Below are 19,288 nucleotides of genomic sequence, written 5' to 3'. Positions count from 1 at the left end.
CTCTTTAGTACGCTTTTCCTCCCATTTTCTAGTGCGCTTTAGTGCGCTTTCACTCAAGGCTGTCAAGTCATCGGGGTCTTATTTGTAGCGCCAGTCTTGGTTTTGTATGCATTTGGTATGTGGTGCACAAGCATTTCTTGTCTCTGCAGCAGCTGCGCTGGTATTAATGCCCATGAAAGTGCAGCTAGCCTTTTCCTCTCATTGTTTGCACCTGCATTGCAAGTGAAGGATCCACTATGTGTTGTACTGCCAGGAAGAGGAGTTGCACACAAAAGTAAGCTGCTAATTTTGATGAGAGCGCAGCAGCACTGCCAGAACTGCTGCAGACATAAGCTTTGCTTGTGCTTGACCAGACTGGCTTTCGGAAAGGCTACTCAACGATCAGTAAGGTGATAGTGAAATGCTCAGAATGCAGTAAAAGCTCGGTAAATTTGAACTTCATGGTATGGGGAAAAAAGTTTGAATTATCCGATGTTCGAATTATCGAATGGCCTCGAAAAAACTAACAGGAACCATTTGCATTACGGTATAGTACTGTATTGACTCGCGTAACAAACCCACTAGCATAATGAACCCACCCACCCCCGATTTTTGCCTAAGAATTTGAAAAAAAAATAAGCGTCAGTTGTTGCTTCCCTCACACCATCACAGTCCACAACGCATTTCTTGGCAGTGCGCCAGATGCTGCACACTTGGCAGAGTGCCAGCGCTTGGCTGGTTGCACGACCCTTGTTTTCAGTATAGGTTGGCCTTATTGTGCCATGGGCGATTGGGGCGGATGCTGTGTACTGCCACTCAGTCAATCATTGGAACGTGCGATATCAGCAAACGCCTTTTGCAACCTTTTGCAAGGAACGATGTGCTAAAAGCCAGCGTCATGATCGCAGCGACTCATGGGTGGAAGGATAGACGACACTCGCAAAGAAAAAAAAAAGTTTTTAGCATGTAATTTGTGCGAAAATCTCTTTGCCCTTTTGCCCTAACAGACTGTTCCTGCTTTTGTATGTTTATCTGTCCTTCGTTTGCCCATAACCTGAGTTGTTTTTATTCAGCCACTCTGGGTATGGCCTTGTTTTGTAAGCACATGATCTGTTGTATTGTTGGAAATTATCAGACCTGACTTTTTTGTGCCAAAATTGAAAACCTAGAGCGTCTCCTTCATCTCCACAACAATTAACCACAGTTTGCAAATCTTCCTGGCTATCTTCTAGTAGTACAGTATCATCGCATACATTAAACCATGGAGCTTTTGATTGACAATCTTTCCGCCTAATCTGTGCGACAGATTATAAACTAGATTACTTTCTTGTAGCCTTCTTTCCATATTTATTATATAAAGCACGAACAGCAGTGGTAATAGAGGACAACCTTGCCTTAATCCTTTGCATACCTCGACAGTTGTCGTACTTCTTATATCCCTTCCCTTGTAATTTCTACTTTATTATCTCGATATATTTTCTGCAGGACATCAGTTATCTCATAACTGATACCTTTGTCTTTTTGTATGTCTCACAAGAGTTTCCTGTTCACGTTGGTGTGTTCATCGCTTATGTCCAGGAAGGTAAACACAGAGGTCTGTGTTCAGTCCGAGCTGTTTCTGCGCATCTGCTAATCACGGACAGGCCATCATCTAAGCCTACCCCTTCTGAAGTTCTCCTAGTATCTTAGTACTTTCTAACCATGACTGCATTTTTCATGTCACCGCCTGTATTGCCAGCCTGTAAATAATGTTTCATAAGCGGTCTGAAGGGTATGTGTATCCTATCTCCTTCCCCTTTATAAATCAAATTCATTTTATTCTGTCTCCAGCTGTGCGGTATTTATTTGTTATGACTGTTTCTAATGCTTTTAGCAACATTTCCTAGCTTCTTAGACCAAATTCATTAATCAGCTTGATTGGAATTTCGTCTATCCCGGCGGATGTACATTTAGGAATATTTGCTTCCGCCTTTCTAAGCTGCTTTCTATTATGTGTTGCTCCCTGATTTAGGGAGATTACCCTGTCGTTGCTCCTAAATGGCCCGGATATAACTGATGTACTAATGTAGTTCACAGCGTCGTCTCCCTCTGCACATTTCCCAGTGGTATCTTGAATTCATTTCTGCTTTCTTTGATTCTTTTTGCCGAGCCAGCTTATATGGTTCCAGAATTTTCTTGGCCCACCTTTAGTTGTGTCGCGAACTTCAACCATCCAGTGATTAGTGGACTGCTTTATTTTACCCTGGACAAGGGCCTGTACTTCCAGTTTCTTTTGTCAGTGAGGTTCCCATTTTTGTATATTTCCTCTTGAGATAACTGCGCCTTCTTTTCCTGTCTGCGTTCAGTGCTTTGCCTTAAAGTCACACATCGTTGTTCAATGGTCTCCATAGCTTCCTTATTCCGCCAGCTTCGTGGCTTGCTCTTTCCTTTCCAGCGGTTTGCTGCTTTTACTTTTCATTTTTGTACTGATGAATAGTTCTGTTTATAATCCCACTTTTCCATGAGGTGTTTCTTTATTGCTTCCTCAATGCCTGCTGCTGTTAACGCTATTTGTTCATTGTTTAATTTTGTGTTCCCTTTTTGTATTTGCTGCATTTCTCTTTTGATGAGGGCTCCCATCTGCAGACAAATATGCTTATGATCGGTTCCCAAACTGCACGTCTATTTCCATTCTTGCGAGCTTGCTATAGATCCCCTGCGTCATCTGCCTGTTGCGGAATCTTAACATGATTTGTCCTTCACATTTAGTTTCTTCATTTACAATAACTAGGTTGCGCCGCTCGCAGAGGTCTAGCATTTACTTCCTGTTACAATCTGTGTATCCATCCAGATCCTCGAGGTGTTCATTCATGTAACCCAACAAAATAATCGGCACCGACTCCAAACTGTTTTATATCGTCATTGAGACATTCAACTACATTCATGTTTTCTTGTGTTTGCCCCCTGTCCTTAACTCTTTCGTTACCACGCCACTGCGCTTCGATCACCGGTGATCGAAAAATTCGAAGCTCTACGGCAGCGCGACTGCGGTCGCTACGCAATTGCTGAGTCATTCGGTTTGTTGTTCACACATTGAACTTAAATTTCCTGTTTAGTTTATATTTTTGCCAAAAAGCGGCAATTTTTGAGACGCGCTTGAAGTTGGGGGTGCGGCGTCGGGCACTCCGAACAAGCCGTCATCATCGGGAATGGCGCGTGCTCGAAAAAACCCCGTTCCACTCAATTCTGCTGCGTTTGCACCACATATTTTTGATGTATCGATTAGCACGGACCCTGACGACGATGCTGTATCGTCAGGTGTTGTTTCGAAGCTCAAACTGCACAATGAGAACCCGCAACGCTCGCCTGTGCGTCCAGATTTCTGGTTCCGGTCTGTTTGTGCGAACTGAAACTCCTCATTATAGCTGTTACGGTGATGTGGTGCCATCTAACTTGTTCCTCGAAGACTACAGTTTCGGTTTCTGTGTAGAGTGCAATTTTCCCATGACGCACGAATTTTTGAAATGCCCTTGAAGCGGAGGGTACAGCGAGGACGCTCCGTGCATGGCGTCGGGCGCGCGGACGGCGCGCGCTCGGAAAAACATTGCTGCGCGCAATTCTACTGCGTCGACTGCAATTATTATCTATGCTACGAGTAGCAGAGTCTCTGGTGACGATGTTGCATTGTCGGATTTTGGTTCAGACGCTGTAACTGCGCAAACCGATCCCAGAACGTTGGCCTGATGGTTTCACTTTCTTTTTCCTGTCCGCTTGTGCGGGCGCATCTGGTTTGTTGTTCAGACAGTTAGTTCCGTTTTTGGCCTAGTTCGTTATTTCCCCGCCGGTCGTGCATTTTTGAAGTGCCCTTGGAGCATAAGCTTATTGCGACATAACACGCGGTGAGGATGGCGTCGCGTCGAGGTCGGGCGCTTCGTGCGCTCGGAGGAGTCGCGCTGCACATGATTCTTCAGCCTCTGCAGCTGATTTTTAAGATGCTCCGAGCAGCAGTGACTCGGACGAAGATGTTGTAAAGTCGGATTTCGATTCTGGAGCTACATCGCAGCTATACTTATTGCATACTATAGTATATCGCTATATCGCACCTGTACTTTGTTGTGTTTTATGTTTTTTTTTTCTTTTTTTCGTAAATTAAATAAGTTTTGATTTGTATTTTTCAAACCATGCTTACCAAGCTTTCATTTGGCACATAACATTACACTTCCAATTTTTTTTTGTTGGACTGTAAAAATCATATCAAGGGCACTCTCAAATTAGCCTTTTCAAGAGGCATGAAGAAAAAAAATTCTAGCTCGAAAGCTATTCAAGTTGTAATTTTAAAACTTTAATGCCATGTTTTAGAAAGAATTTGAATTGTTTTGTAGTTTCTAGAATTTTTTTAGCACAAGTGTTTGTGCTCAAATTTTAAGCGTTCCTGCGTTACATGTCGGCGGTGTGACAGGTGGCATGTTAAGGCGTGTGACAGGTGGTGTGTTGGCGGGCACTCGCAGAGCGAAACGCCACCTGCCATGGCGAGCAGAGGAACGGACACCCGGAAGGTGCTTGCTACGGGCAGATCTCGAAGGGCGGCTAGCAACGTATAACACACCATCTGCCAGCAGTGGCAGGTGGCATGTGAGAAGCTGTGCTCAAACCCTGCATTACCGAGTCGTAATTGTTTATAAATTTTTTTGTTTGAATTATAAGAAGTTTGAATTATGAGAAGTGCACCTTAATATAATCCAGTACTAAGTACAATGCTTTTTAGATATTTATGCATACAAATCATTTTGGATATATTTCTTTACGCAAAGGCAGCTAAAAGCTTTAGCACAACAAAAAAAATGAGTAAAAGGCAGTGATATATATTTACTCTAGTATGGTCAAAAAAGAGTTATCAGTAATACGCTGGCTTCCCAGTATAATAAACCACATTAAGACCTCTAGGGACTGGAAAAAAAAGGTGCATATTATCCGAAGGTTGAATAGTCAAATGGTTAAAAAAAAAACAAAAAAAAACGGCAGAAACAGTTTTGCACTGCTGAAGTTTAATTGATCAAAAAATAAGCAGTGGTCGTCTACTTACGAGAAAACAGTGCGGCAGTGGCTGTTTTTTTGCAATTCTGTTATTGTGTACTGCATGCCCACTGCCAAGAATATCGAAGCACAACTGCTTCAAAATAGTGACTCCTTTCTCAGCCTCCTCTGTAGGTGCAATGCAGTAGCAGCGGTGTCTTCTCCACAGAATGAGCAGCTTAGTACGCATTATTGGCATTAAGGACCACGTGGATGAAAGCTAGGGGAACGCAAATTTGCCCCTTCTTAAAAGAAAAAATAAAGGCCAGCGACTCGCCAGTTAATGCCTGAACCAGTGCGCAGCTGGCTTGGCTCGCTGAAGTGCGGCTGAAAGCTGCAGTCATCGCGGGTTGATATTGAAGCTCAGCGGGTTGATAGTGAAGCTCAGAAAACAAAACTATGCAGTGACGGGGTGACTCCAATCGACACGGCCCCACTTCAGATCGTGTCTAAGTTGACCGGTTGGAGAGGCCGAATTTTCGACTCTTCTGGCGCCAAAAACCCGACGTTTGCACCTCGGTCACCGCTCTTTCACGCGCCAGGAGTGTAGGAGCGAGATGAAATTTGAATGAAGCGAATTTAGGAAAAACCACGGTACAAATTAAGTGCTTTGAAATGCATTGCAAATATAGCCAGCCAACCAAAATTTTGAAATTTGTTTGAATTAGCTAAGTGTGTGAATTATCCCCCATTAGAAACGGTGACACATGCTCTGATTGCTTTTCAGTGAGGACTCTGAAGTTGTGCGGGACTACAAGGTGTGGAAGAAGTCTATCATGCTGGTCTGGAGAGCAGCAGCCAATCACAAGTATGTGGCCTGCTATGTAAGCTTTCCTTGAGTGGCGTTTATTTTTCTTTCTGCTAACTTCCTTCCAGGTATGCAAATGTGTTTTTGCACCCAGTCACTGATGAAATGGCTCCTGGTTACCACGGCGTCGTCCACAGGTTTAGCATTTTGCCTGCATTTTTGGCAATATTGCTTTTATTGCGTTTTTTTATATTTCACTGCAGGTCATTTTCTCCGCCACTCCTTTTTCTTCTTCTTTATTAGACCCATGGATTTGCTGACAATCAAGAAAAACATTGAAAGTGGATACATCAAGACTACCTTGGAGTTTCAACGAGACATGATGCTCATGTTTCAAAATGCCATAATGTACAACAGCTCTGACCATGATGTCTATCACATGGCCATTGAAATGCAGAAAGAAGTCATGGGGCATATACAGGTCAGTGTCCAATTGAATGTTTTGTGTTTCATCTTATAGTGTGCTCAATTAAATGTGATTACAGTGAAACCATTTTAACGAAACAATGAGTGTAACAATTAAAGAAACATGATCCTCCTTGAAATCTGCTACGGAAATTGAGTGTCAGCGCCTTGCTTAATAAAAATAAGTTCTCTGGCAAGGTATATAATGAACTAATTTTGTTCTAAAAAGAAAAGAAAAGTATACATTTTATGCTGCATCGTTCGTTTGTGTAAGCTGTGGTTGTTCTTTATTCTATATGGATAGCAGGGGAGCTACAGAGTTGGAAAAAAAAAAATCTTCAGTTACAGAAGTGAACATGTTGCACAAACATGCTGCTTACTGCCACTTGTCTTGTGGCAGCATTGTTTGGCACTAATTCTACGTGGTGCTGCATGTAGTGCTATCAGTAACCATGAAATGTTATTGCATACATGGTTTCTTTTTTTCCCTCACCCTCGCCTTCAAAGGGACCATGGCTTGGTTGTGATGCATATTGTAGTTCTGCATTCCATTCAATACTAGTAGCTGCCGGGGTGGCTCAGTGGTTATGGCGCTCGGCTGCTGTCCCGAAAGATGCGTGTTCGATCTTGGCCGTGGTGGAGGCAAAATTCTAGAGGCTCGTGTAGTGGGCAATGCCACTGCACTTTAAAGAACCCCCCTCCCCTTCCAGGTGGTCGAAATTTCCGGAGCCGTTCACTACGGTGTCCCTCGTAGCCTGAGTCGCTTTGGGACGTTAAACCCCCATAAACCGATCCGATACTAGTGTTTCTTATTTTATTTTTCGAGTTTGAGCACCCTAGATGTATTCATTATTCTGAAATAAGTGACTGAAATTGCGACTGCGACACTCCTCTCATCAGCAGCAACTGCCATTTTGAAAGGCTTGTGACATCAACAGGCGCTGGCCGTTACCTCGTCTGCAATGCTGCGACACAGTGCTGAAATTATGTTCACACTTTCACCCGTAAATGTGGCCTTGGGAGCAGCCCATCGAACTGCTGGGCAGTTCTGTCAAAAAAGCTCACAGATAGTCATGTAGCAAAGGTGTTTTTTTTGCTCAGAGTCCGTCCTCGGTGCCACGACCAGAATCTATGACAATGACAGCAGCAGTATATGGGCGGAGCACATTGAAGGCCACATCAGTGGCGACACATTAGGAATATTCTCCTGGCTAAAAAGACTAGATGCGATGACCTAATACTCGGACTCTGCTAGCTTTGAACGCAGTTTCCTGCACAACACAGCCCTGCTGTTGTGTGCAGTCCTGTAGTGCAGCTCTGCTTTGCCACATGCTTTCTTCTGTGGCTCAGTGAAAGCTCATGTTTTCGGTGAATCTTGCTATGGGGTTTTTTTATACGCGAGCAAGTTGCTGAAGGGTTCTGTGATTAGGCCTTCACTTACTGCGTCTGATTGAAGGCACTTTGAATAGGGTATGTGTGAGCATGGGCAGACACTACAAGATCATCTGCTGATGCTAAACAAAGTTCACAGTACCAGGAGCTGCTGTCTCCTTGTAATTGATCACATCACTGAAAACAGTGGGAAGAGTTTTGTCCTGACCACCATATTTTTGTGATGAGCTGTAGCTGCTGTAATGGCAAACTGTGTAAACGTGTGCTTCTTGGACCCCGTTGACGCGAGTTTGACTCCAACTTAGGCCAGAGCTATTATTTATTATTCATTTTTTTCTGAAAGCTCTTATTAGCAGCTGAGCCTTAGGACTAACTACCGTGGGGATGCTTGTTAGCCAGATGCATTCTGCTTTTGCCAAAAGTGTAATAAATATTTATTCAATCAGTGGCACTTAGTGCCTATATACCACCTGTAGGCAAGGTTTTCATAATTTTTCTGACTCTAGACAAAAAAAAAAAAAGTGCTGCCATGACGAAGTAAGCATAACGTTTTCATAATACGAAAGAAGACACATATTGCATGTATCAATGATTATACTCCCCTTGTATTGCGAGTGAGAAAAAGATACATTCGAGCCAACTTTTCATGGACGGTGATATAACGAACGCTCGCTTATTACAAACTCCAGACGCATGTGGCGGTTGTCCTTTCATTGTTTTTCCCGTATTGTCCTGTGTGCACAAATGTGGCACTTTTGCTGTGCTTGGCTCCGGTGCGAGGAACCAGCTGAGGAAAGTTTCGGGCCGTCACTCTGGTAGGGTTGTGGCCACTCCACCTTCTAACCTTCCTATCAGTGTGGTGCACACCTATCACCAGCTGATGCACAACACTCTAAACTCTGCGAATATTGCACAGCCACAGTTTTCGTGATGCAAGATAAAGGCATTAAAGAGGGACACGACCATCACATGTAGGAAAAATTGCTTATACCACTTCAGCGTTGATACCGACCCCATTTTCTTAATTTATTCCAGCGTAGATGCAGGCTTTTCCTTGTTTTTGCCTCTGGTTCTGTCCACCTTTCCAGTGTCCTCAAGCCGGGCATCATGCATTGATGTCGTCATGTGCATCTCCCGCTTGTCGCACTATTCGAGCACCAGAAGCGTTTCGATTTGAAAAAAATTTGACTTCGCCTTTTTTTTTAAAATATTTTTCGGAAATTGTGGAAGACCCTTTCGATTGCTTCAAAGAGGTCTAGAAGCGTGGTGCTGGGCTTGCATCAATGAATATAGCGTGTCCTTGATGACTGAGCCAGAAAATCCCTAGTATGTGGATTACTGTTATGCTCGTTGTGACCCCCCAGTATACACAGTAAATTTTACTACATAGCTGGTTTTCACGTCACACAGGACAAACATCTTGACGCTGAAGTGGTGTCACTTGAAGGGGATATACTGTCGAAACAACAGTTGTCATTTCCATGGCATGATGGACTCATCCTTGCAGAGGTCTTGGTGTCAAACCAGGAGGCTCAAAACTTTCCCTGGATTGCTTCCATAAATGGCCCAGTCGCCCTGAGCCTTTTGCTGAAGCTCAGATGCAGCTCAGACATCTAGTATACTCCGTTTCGTACATAGGAGTCAACACTGCCAAAGCTAGCTCACCTGTTCGCACAAGCTAAGTCCACGCCTGAAAAGCAGTTCACCGTACAACCAGAGTGAACACAGGCATATTTAGTTTCGAACATCAGGTACCATGAGTGGTAGCCTCCACCGTACAACCAGAGTGAACATAGGCATATTTCATTTCAATAAACATCAGGTACCATGACTGGTAGCGTCCTGCACTTTGTTTCACCTCTTGCCTCATTTTTGTCTTGCCACTCATAGAGTCTTCGAGAAATATAAGAATGGCGTGGCAGTGTGATATGCGGCTGGTAGGGTGAATTGCTCTGAACCCATGTGCACCTAAAAGGTAGTGCGCACTCAGTGAAAATTATAGCCAGAGGGCTTGAAATCTGGGCGCCTCACAGCTTCCCAGTGCTAGCTCTTCATTTTATACCGCTCTTTGTTTTGGCCCGATTGCTCACCAAGGCTTCGAGAGGAACGAATATTATGTGGGGGAGTAATATGACGGTTTTGCGGGCGCACTACTTCCACAGCCTCCGTTGCTTTTCCTGCTACGTGTGAAATGTTGTGTATAGTCAGCCCTATAGGGTGTTCTTACAAATCAGGCTTATGAGCAGAACAACTGCCAGGAAGCTGTTAAATGCTGACATCGACCCAGGCCTCCAGCTGCAGTATGCACACAGTATCTGTCTTCTTGCATGCAGGTGCGTTTGTTTCACTCATGGTCATCGAAACAACTCCCTAATCAAAGAAAAGTTCTAAGTAATCCGCTTCCTTAGCATGAGGTAGAGGCTTTGCACTTATGGATTCTCCAGGGTGCAAAAGCATCAAAACGAAACGCAAAGGGCTATAAAGCACCTTTGCTCCACTTGCTTTCATTTCGCCGTGCGTGATTGCCTGATGTCTGGGGCCCATCATGACTGGTTACAACTCGGTGGCGTCCGTCACTGCTTTCTTAGACGATGAGCTATTGTTCTCAGATTGTATGCTTGGCATGCAATGGGAGTCAGACGAGCCGCTACTCCAGTGACCTCCTTCCGCCGAAGTTCTGCGAGAGCTGCCATCACCGATAACTAAGAGCTCAAATAACTCAACCGCCATAACTGCCACCGAAAAAAAAAAAAAAAAACAAGAGAACAAAAATAATGCTTTTGTAAATTTAAGCTAGGTGGCAGCACCTCCCAGATCGCAGCATCTTTGTGTTACGGCACGAATTATTATTGTCTTTAGTGCACAGGTGCGGACATAAGTAAATGGAACACGGTATTCTATTCTAAGTGCAACCACGCCTTCCTTATCGGGTATTAAGGAACATTGTAATTTCATGAGAAAGTGCACTATTGCCCACTGCCAGCTTGCACATATCATGGCTGGCAATTTGAATTGGGCAATATGTGAAAAATATTATACCTCTGCTACACGGACGTTTCGAATGCCTTTCAACCGAACGTCATTCAACTCGACTACCGAACTTGCGCTGCTACACGAATTTTTTCAACCGCATTTGGTTCAGACGACATTTGAGTTAACGGAGCACTGCGGAGACATTCCAGGTTTTGGAATGCCTTCCAAATGCGAACACAGCCTGCACAGACCAATAGGCATCACTGTCACTTCGCCCACCCACAACTGAGCAGCGCAACAGCTTCAGCTCTGTGGCTCTTGATTCTGATATCTGCTGCTCGCTTTTTCTGATGCTTGTCTAGGAAATCGCTCATGTATTCGCTAATTGAGTACTTGAAGGTAATTGTACACCACTGAGCATTTACCGTGTGAGCGCGAAATTTCCCCAGAAGTGCACTGATCAGGACAACTGCACCAGTACTGTTGTTTACATTGTTGTGTACAAACAACTAATGCTCGTTTGCATCACATAAAAGGCAATCCGCGCTATACTTATATTGAATAATCTCTTCTTTTTTATATCGCTTGTACTTGTGCTTGTTTACGCAGTGCGACTACGTAGAAGCGACTACGTAGAAGTGCCGACGTGATAGCTCGCTTGGTACACATTTTATAGCCAGTTTGCTGACATCACGTATAACAGGCGATTCTCTTTAATTGTCCCTGCTTTCTCTGATGTGACCAGTACTTGATTTTAAATTACTTTATCCAAGAGTGTGTTCGATGACCGTTCGTGTTAATTGAAACCTAATTTTTTGTCCACAAGCTAGCGATAGCGAGGACTGGTGCTGGCCACCTATAGCATTAAAATATTGCTTGGCAGTCTCACTGATGCTTCCTGTTCATTGTATGCACATTCTGCGATGTAAGCAATAGGCAGTTTCAGGTTACCATGGTCAAAAATACACTCGTTGACCATTTGCATTGGCTGAACCTTGTGAATTCACTCTCCTTAATTGGCAAAATCGCCGACACGAACCCTGAGGACTTGCTGGGTCTAATTGTTATGGCAAGGGGTCATGCCGAAGTTCAAGAATTTAGCAAGCATATCGCTGGCGAGTATTGAAGTGTGCATGTGAAGTGTAGCCACTAGTTTCACTTATCGTTAAAGGGGCTGTGAAACACTGCTCGGGGGGGTACCGGCTATACTTCAGGTGGATTCTTTATGTCACACAGATGCTGACTTAAAAAGAATTACAGGAATCGATGCACAGGAACGGGAGTTATTCAATGAAGAAATTTCAAAACACAAGCAAACAAAACGCTGCCCTCAACTCGATTTTGGCGGGGCTTCCCACTCCCATTTCGCTCTCCCGATGACGGCACCTGGCGCAACCAATCAAAATGGCCTGCCAGAGCACGTCGCAGAAGTCTGCACTCCATGGTTGCCTGCTCTCTGTAACTCGTTCTTGCTGAGACTGGCAGTGTCGTTTCCATGCCAGAGCCCCTGGTGGTGTATTTTTATTTTACTTGCATTGCAGGGCTTTTATCTAAGATGAACAAGTTGTTTTTGTTGATCTAATATAAAACACCGACGGGTGACAAAATGTGTCCCTATTTATTCACACAATTTGCAGTATATTTACTGTTTGTCCAATCATCAGCTCGCGCCAGGTGATGTCATATCCGCTGCTAAAACCCGCCACTGTGTGGGGACCCCATCAGAGCCATGAATTTGTTTTTGGGAGGACATTAAAATATTAAAAAACGGAATATACGTGGCATTACCGACGCTAATAGCCCCATTGTAACTCCCTGTATGCGATCAACAGGCAAAACAGTCAGCTAAGATTGTGTTTCTGGGCCCCTTTAATGCAGATAAAATAGATACAAGCGCAAATATATTCACGCCGTCACCCCATCGGGAAGCCGATCTGATGAGGACATGAAGGGCAACCGTCTGCCAACTTATTTGTGGCCATTCCTCCTGAGGATCCCTCGTGAATAAGTTGCATGACAGTGGTATTGTATACCACACCCTGGACACGTAATATGAACTTGTTGTAATGGTGAAGACCACAAGACTGGCCGTTCACTGCATTGTGTTTGAGGCTTGTGTACAAAAGTCAACACTACAAAAAGTGATGCAATGAATGATTGATCTTGTGGTGTTCAGCCATATGAGGGCATATTCAGAGCATATTTCCAGGCTGTTGTATGAAACATTCAGCATACTTGACTTGGCATTTGTGGGCCAGATGGAAAGGTGTTTAAATGACAGGTAGTTCTAAGAGCACCATTACATCTGTACATTAGTCAGTGTGTACTTTAGACTCAGTGGAATGTTCTCACTTTTCTACCTATGTGTGGGTGGGCTGAGTACTGTGCCAAAGAAATGCACTATCACTTCTTTTACCAACAGGGGTTGAAAAAAAAAAAAGGTGGCAAAGTCAAGTTGGTTAATGCCTGAGAACTAAGCTTGCAGAGTGCTGCCTTATGTCATGTGTCTTTTACTATCAGGATTTTCTGGCAACCCAGTTGATGGTGAAGACCACAGAAACCAAAAGCCTGCGTGGACGTGATGGGCGGGATAAGAAGCCGGACTTTGTCAGGGAGGAGAAGGTGAGCGGGCCACCGCATGCTGCCCTGCTGGCGGGCCCTGCGCACTCCTGATGTGGCCCTCAGCTGGGTCACCTCGCTGGTTGTACCCTGTGGACCCTCGTTAGTATGATTGCATAGGTGCCTGCGGTGGAGGCAGTTAAATGCCTCGAGGCCTCAGTCAAGGACTATCTCTCAAGGTTGCATTTTGTGTGGTTGATGCAGCCCTGCAAATTTTTCAGCATGGTGCAGGGCTCAAACCCAGACCAATATTGAGGAGCTGGACCTTGTTGGCAGAAGCTACGTCCTTCTCACCATGCCTTTTAAAGCATGTGGATCTTGGCTGAAAAGCAGTGCACCTGTCACAGCCAGTCAGGCTAGCAGTGGAACAGGCCTGGTTGTGTGAGGCAGCCAGGCCTGTAACACTCATGGGAAAAGGAGGAGCAGTCTGTAGTTACCTGTGTATCCGCAGACGGGCATGGGAACAGAACAACAGTTCCTTTCATATAGCTGTCAGATACTATGTCTAGCATTGTCTTGCATTTCCGTGGTCCGTTGTTGTAGGAGCCAAACTTGGAGCCTTTCATTGCTTATCTCACACCTGCTCTGAAACAACATGCTCTGAAAAACAAGACGTAGGCAGTATTATTCAGCTTTAGGGGTTCATTGGGACAATACGAAGCCTATAGCCTTTCAGACAAAGGGAAGCATGGGAAGGGAAGCATTATTATTTCTTTACTTGGTTTTGTTGATTAGAGAAGCAAAATGTGGAGAATAGTATCAGAGAAAGTGGAAGAAAAAACAATAGCGTGCCTGATCTAGACCCATGATTTAGCTTGTTGTGTAGGATGCTCTACCAGCTAAGCTACAGCACCTACTGTCTTTCTTTCTACTTTAAAAGCTGCCCTTTATGTTATTTATGATATGATCGAACCTTGATACAACAAACCTCAATTTAATGAAATTTGCGAAGTAACACATTTCCCAACCTCTGCACCATTGAAATCGACGTTTTTTTTTTTTTTTTTTTTTTTGCAGCTTAACAAATTAATTTCGTACCGCACTTTCGCATGCACGTACCAGGAGCCTAGAAAATGAAAATTGCATGGGCCCTTTTATGCACAGGTATTGCTGATCGGCTTCAATCAGTAGAGCAGTGCAGATACAGAATAGAGAGCCTCCATTTGAGTGAGTGCATATAAGCCTCCCTAGAGCAGAATGTACTGCTGCTCTGTCTGTTGTCTTAATCCGAACTGCTGGGCGGGCTCCACCACCGATCATTTTTGCAGTGCCAACTGGCAAGAGCCTGGTGCTTTGCGTGTTAATATCATTCGTTGGGGGTAGAAAAATTGTTTGCATCGTGCTGTACTGTAATATATGTAACTCACTCTGGCAGGAACATGAATTCGTATGATCATAAAGTTCCGATCAGATGTAATCATGTCATGAGATTCTGCTGTATTTACAAGGTTCCATCTGTTTGGTTTGTTCAAGAATGTGTAACTTTATTTTCAAATAGACTACTGAAACATGTGAATCTCAGCTTAATGAAATTCACGGTTTAACGAATTTTTAGCTCCAAGTATGGCTTCGTTATGTTGAGGTTTGACTGCACTTGTGGCCTAGCTTGGGGAGTGTGCACCAGCACTACCATAGCAGGTGTCATAAAATATGATGGAAAGTGGGCAGCAGCAGCTGTGGAAGAACCGTCTTTATGCTGCCTGTGGAATTAAAACTCCCAAACCAACATCCTTACCATGCTGTGAGCAGACAGGAATAGAGCTAAGGGGCTTGTTAGGATACATATTTTTGAGCTAAGCTGTCTTTGAGACCAAGAAGCATGGCAGCATGTTACTATTTTTATTACTTTTTTTATTGGTTAGAGAAAGTTTAATAAGAGATTTTAGGAGATAGTTTTGAAGACAGCAAAACAAGGGACAACCATATGTCCGTTCTGAGCTTCTTTCGACGCTACTTATGAGACTTATAGCCTAATATTGAGGATTCACCAACAGCACTCTGCTTTCTGAGAAATGTTTTTCTGAGTTTTTACAAACGGAGTAGATACAATGGAGGTACTGTATGAATCCTTAAATGCCATATTTTTGTGTCTTTTAATAAGTTTTGTTATGGCGGCAGTCATAATTATTAAGTTTTACAAAAAGCACAAAGTGAAGGTAGTGCAGTCAGGCATATACACTGACATCCAATGATGACGGTGAGGTAGTCAAAAGGGTCTGTGAAGATATTGAAGTGAAAGTGAATAAAGTAAAAATGAAGCACATTGTAGTGAGAGGCAGCATAAGTGCGAAGGTAGCGGGCAGACAGTAGGAAAGTTAGTCCAGGAATCACAGGGGAAAACTTATTATACTCCCATCTGTAATCTGTACAGATTAAAAAACACCCAATATAAATTAGAAACTGCCTACAAGGGCTGCACGGTGACCATACCCCTGTGCATGTGGAGGGGGAATACCAGGGCGTCCAGTAGGGAGCCCGGTAGGGAGCCACCATTGCTCTTAATGAACCTGACCTTGTCATTTAAGGGCAGTGCTGGCAGTAGTGCATAGCCCAGGTATGGATTGTGGCAGATGTGCCGTGGCCACATTTGGCAAGTGTAAAAGGTGCTGTAAGAAACAGAATACAGTAGAATCTCAGTGATACGAACACGGTTGATACGAATTTCATGATGGTACTGTAAAGAGAAAGATGAGCAGCGGCGGCCGCCGCTCCGCTAGCACGCGGCGCGAGATCGCTGTCTGGATGACCGAAGCTCGGACCGCATTTTGGGCTAGCTGTCGCTAAGTTACTTTCCCCGGAAATCCTGCTACAATTTGGTGGAGCTGTGCTGGGTACAGCCTTTGGCCAACGTCCTGGAGCTTCGCAGCAGAACGATCGCTCCAGCCATGTCCACCGACGCAAGCCAGTCATCTTCCCTTTCGCCTACGCCCGTCGTGTGCCCTGGCGCTCTCCGACAGCGGGACCCAGCCATTTTTACCGGGTCTGATGATCACGACGTGGAGGATTGGCTTGCCTCGTACGAGCGGATAAGCGGCCACAACCGGTGGGACGACGCCATGAAATTGAACAACATGGTGTTTTACCTCTCGGACGTGGCCAGCCTATGGCACAGGAACCATGAAGCAGACTTTACCACCTGGTCTGCCTTCAAAAGAGCCTTTTCTGACATCTTTGGGCGCCCTGCAGTACGCAAGCTGCGCGCTGAACAGCGCCTGCGAGTGAGAGCCCAGCTGCAGGGAGAATCGTTCACGAGTTATATCGAGGATGTCATCAACCTCTGTTCAAGGGTAGACTCGTCTATGACCGAGGCGGACCGGATTAAGCATGTCCTGAAAGGCATCAAAACGGAAGCATTTCAGATGCTTATCGCCCGGAACCCTACCACTGTTGCCGAAGTATTCAACCTGTGTCAGAGCTACGATGAGCTCCGCAAGCAGCGCATTCCGGTGCTACCACCCTCCGTGCAGCCTGACTCGCTTTCCAGCCTCGCTGTGACAACCTCTCACAGCCCGCTACTTGACCAGATAAAAGACTTTGTACGTGAGGAGGTGGCTCGACAGCTGTCACTTCTTCACGGCGTGCAGGGGCCTCCCTCCAACCTGAATCCGACCCTACAAACGGTGATTCGCGAGCAAGTGACCGAAGCGCTACCACCTGTTCGTCCGCCGGTTCCCGCTGCAGCGCCGCTCACATACGCTGACGCCGTTCGAAAACCAAGAGCCGAGCCGTTTGTCTCGTATTATCCTCCGACGCCGCCGCCTGCCTTTCCAACCCGACCACCTCCTGCTCATGTCAACCCTTGGCGCACCCGTGACAACCGTCCTATTTGCTATGCATGTGGTGTCCCTGGCCACGTTCCGCGCCTGTGCCGACGCCGTGTGCCACCACCCGTGGATGACCCCAGGACCTGCGTCTACGCGGCACCACAGCCCCCGCCACGTCCGTCGGCTGCCGAACAGCTTGATGCCTCCGATCGCCGCCCGTATTCTCGCCGCCGTTCGCCATCCCCGTGGCGCCGTTCTGTTTCGCCACTGCGTCCTCATTCGCCTATGCGCCAGGAAAACTAGTTGCCGCAGTTCCCGAGGCAAGAACTGCGTATTCGGCGACAAGTTCAAGGCCTCGTTTGTCCCCAGCGAATGTGCTCGACGTTTCTGTGGAGGGCCACACCGCCTTGGCGCTTGTTGATACTGGCGCTGCTGTTTCTGTGATAAATGAGAAACTGTGCCGCAAACTTCGCAAAGTGACGACGCCGTTATCCGGATTTTCGCTTCATACAGCTAATGCGCAGCGAATGGCCGCCGCTGCTCATCTTCCTCTTTACAGTACGAACTTCTAAAATTCTCCGGTCGGAGTGCATTGGGCACAATGTGCAGAATTCTGGATGTTCCGTATTCTCTCCCGCGCCACTTCGGATGATATCAATGCTCGAGCCATGACTGCACTCTTGAGCATTAAGCGCTGCCCGTACATCGCCAACGCCGCAAGCGGCTCGCACATTGCTGACGTTGCTATCGCTAATCATGCGGTACACATTGTGAGCAGTGAGCGGCGATGCGTGGCCGTGAATAAATCCCGTTAGCCGTGAACAGAATGCATTTTCTAAGCTTCTGCATACGAATTTTTTTTCGTTTGGATGATACACAATTTCGGATGATACGAATTTTTTCACGACCCCTTGAGATTGTTATTATCGAGATTCTACTGTAGCTTAGCTTGGGTTCTTTTTGTGAACACCATGCATTGCATAAAACATTTGGCTTTGCCAAGGTGTTTACAGAGACGTTCTGTGCTCGCTTAACTTTCCACTCTTCAGCTGTGGCTTGTAGCTCTATTAAGCTCAGTCTTGTGTGTTGATTTCATCCTTTTGTAGAGGTGCTCCTCTGTAGTGTGTAAGCATCCACAGCTTGTTCTCTTCACAAGCAGCCTTCTACTTTCCATGATGCCTTGAGAAGATGAGCTACAAGTGTGACACTGGCACTAATAATCCTACTTCAAAATTGCCTCTCATTTGGGAAGTGCTGGCATCACCACCACTTGCAGCATGAGTAGATAGCCTTGCTGAGTGCCCTACTGTGCCACTTGCACAGCCTCCTTTACAAGAGTGTCAAGTAGGCACCTTTAGGCATATGAGCGAGAGAACATGGCGCAGGGACGAAACAGGGAGAAAGGAGGGTCCCTCTCCTTTCTCCCTGTTACGGAAACAGTGAGAAAGGGGAGGGACCCTGAGATTATGCTTGTGTTCTTGCTCATGCCATGTTGCTTGCAGTGTGCGTGTGACAAGAATGCTTGTAACTGAAGTGAGCAAAAATTGGTATGCTCGTTTCACCTCGACATTACTGTTGTAGAAGGTTTGTAATGGTACGGTGTTTAAAGTCGATTCATTGCAGACGAATTGCAAACCATTGCAGTTCATAAAACTAAACTAAACTGTAATGGTCTCCGATTCATTTGCAGTGCATCAACTTTTAACATTTTTAGAAATGTAGGTGGTAGCAGTGCTGTACATTGTGGCTTGTGTACGCTTAATTCCATTTAAAGTTCCAGTTATCACGAGTTCAATCCGTTGATGCCTTGATGGTTCTTTTTTTGCGGGCATTCATTCTTGTACATCTTAGATCCAAAGCATTGGTATCATCAAGTAATAAATCAGTATGTAATAGCAATCGCAGTTTAGTCTAGGGACAAATACCATATTTACTCGCGTAATGAACCCACTTGCAAAATGACCCCCCACTTTTGTCGTTGAGAATTTACCTTCTTTTTGTACATGTTTACTTAGTGCGTTCCTCAGTTTCGCTACGTCCGCAGCACGGACCATGGCGGTGCACCAAGATGCTATGCGCCGATAACATCCGCTGTGTTTTTCTTTGAGTACAGCTCTGTGGGGTGCCACGGTGGTGCATTCAGTGAACTTGGCAGAAGGCCAAGACATTGTGTGCCTTTGACAGAAGTCTGGGCAGTGGTGGCTTGCTCAGTGTGTTGCCGATGGCTCGGCTGTGCCAGTGTAGGCTTAGAAAGCCACTGAGCTCCTGAGCATTGGAGAAGAGCGTAGGAGGTTAA

General features: G+C 45.3%; 1 protein-coding gene across 14 annotated transcripts in view; it reads left to right on the top strand.

Annotated features, from left to right (window-relative positions):
- The window catches only part of Brd8 (Bromodomain containing 8), a 127,639-nt gene that overhangs the window by 54,279 nt on the left and 54,072 nt on the right, over window positions 1-19,288 (top strand). For 8 of the 14 annotated variants that reach the window (XM_089578427.1, XM_089578425.1, XM_089578431.1 and 5 more), the window contains 4 exons: window positions 5,759-5,839; window positions 5,908-5,976; window positions 6,083-6,260; window positions 13,130-13,231. In XM_089578427.1, the coding sequence (XP_089434553.1) occupies window positions 5,759-5,839; window positions 5,908-5,976; window positions 6,083-6,260; window positions 13,130-13,231 (430 nt within the window). The remainder of the gene's footprint in view (window positions 1-5,758; window positions 5,840-5,907; window positions 5,977-6,082; window positions 6,261-13,129; window positions 13,232-19,288) is intronic. The other 6 variants (XM_089578432.1, XM_089578429.1, XM_089578435.1 and 3 more) reach the window with 1 other exon arrangement.

The sequence above is a fragment of the Amblyomma mixtum genome, chromosome 3 (assembly GCF_055824585.1).
Source record: "Amblyomma mixtum isolate Tamu chromosome 3, ASM5582458v1, whole genome shotgun sequence".
NCBI classification, from domain to species: domain Eukaryota; kingdom Metazoa; phylum Arthropoda; class Arachnida; order Ixodida; family Ixodidae; genus Amblyomma; species Amblyomma mixtum.
This window is presented reverse-complemented; position numbering and strand designations above follow the sequence as displayed.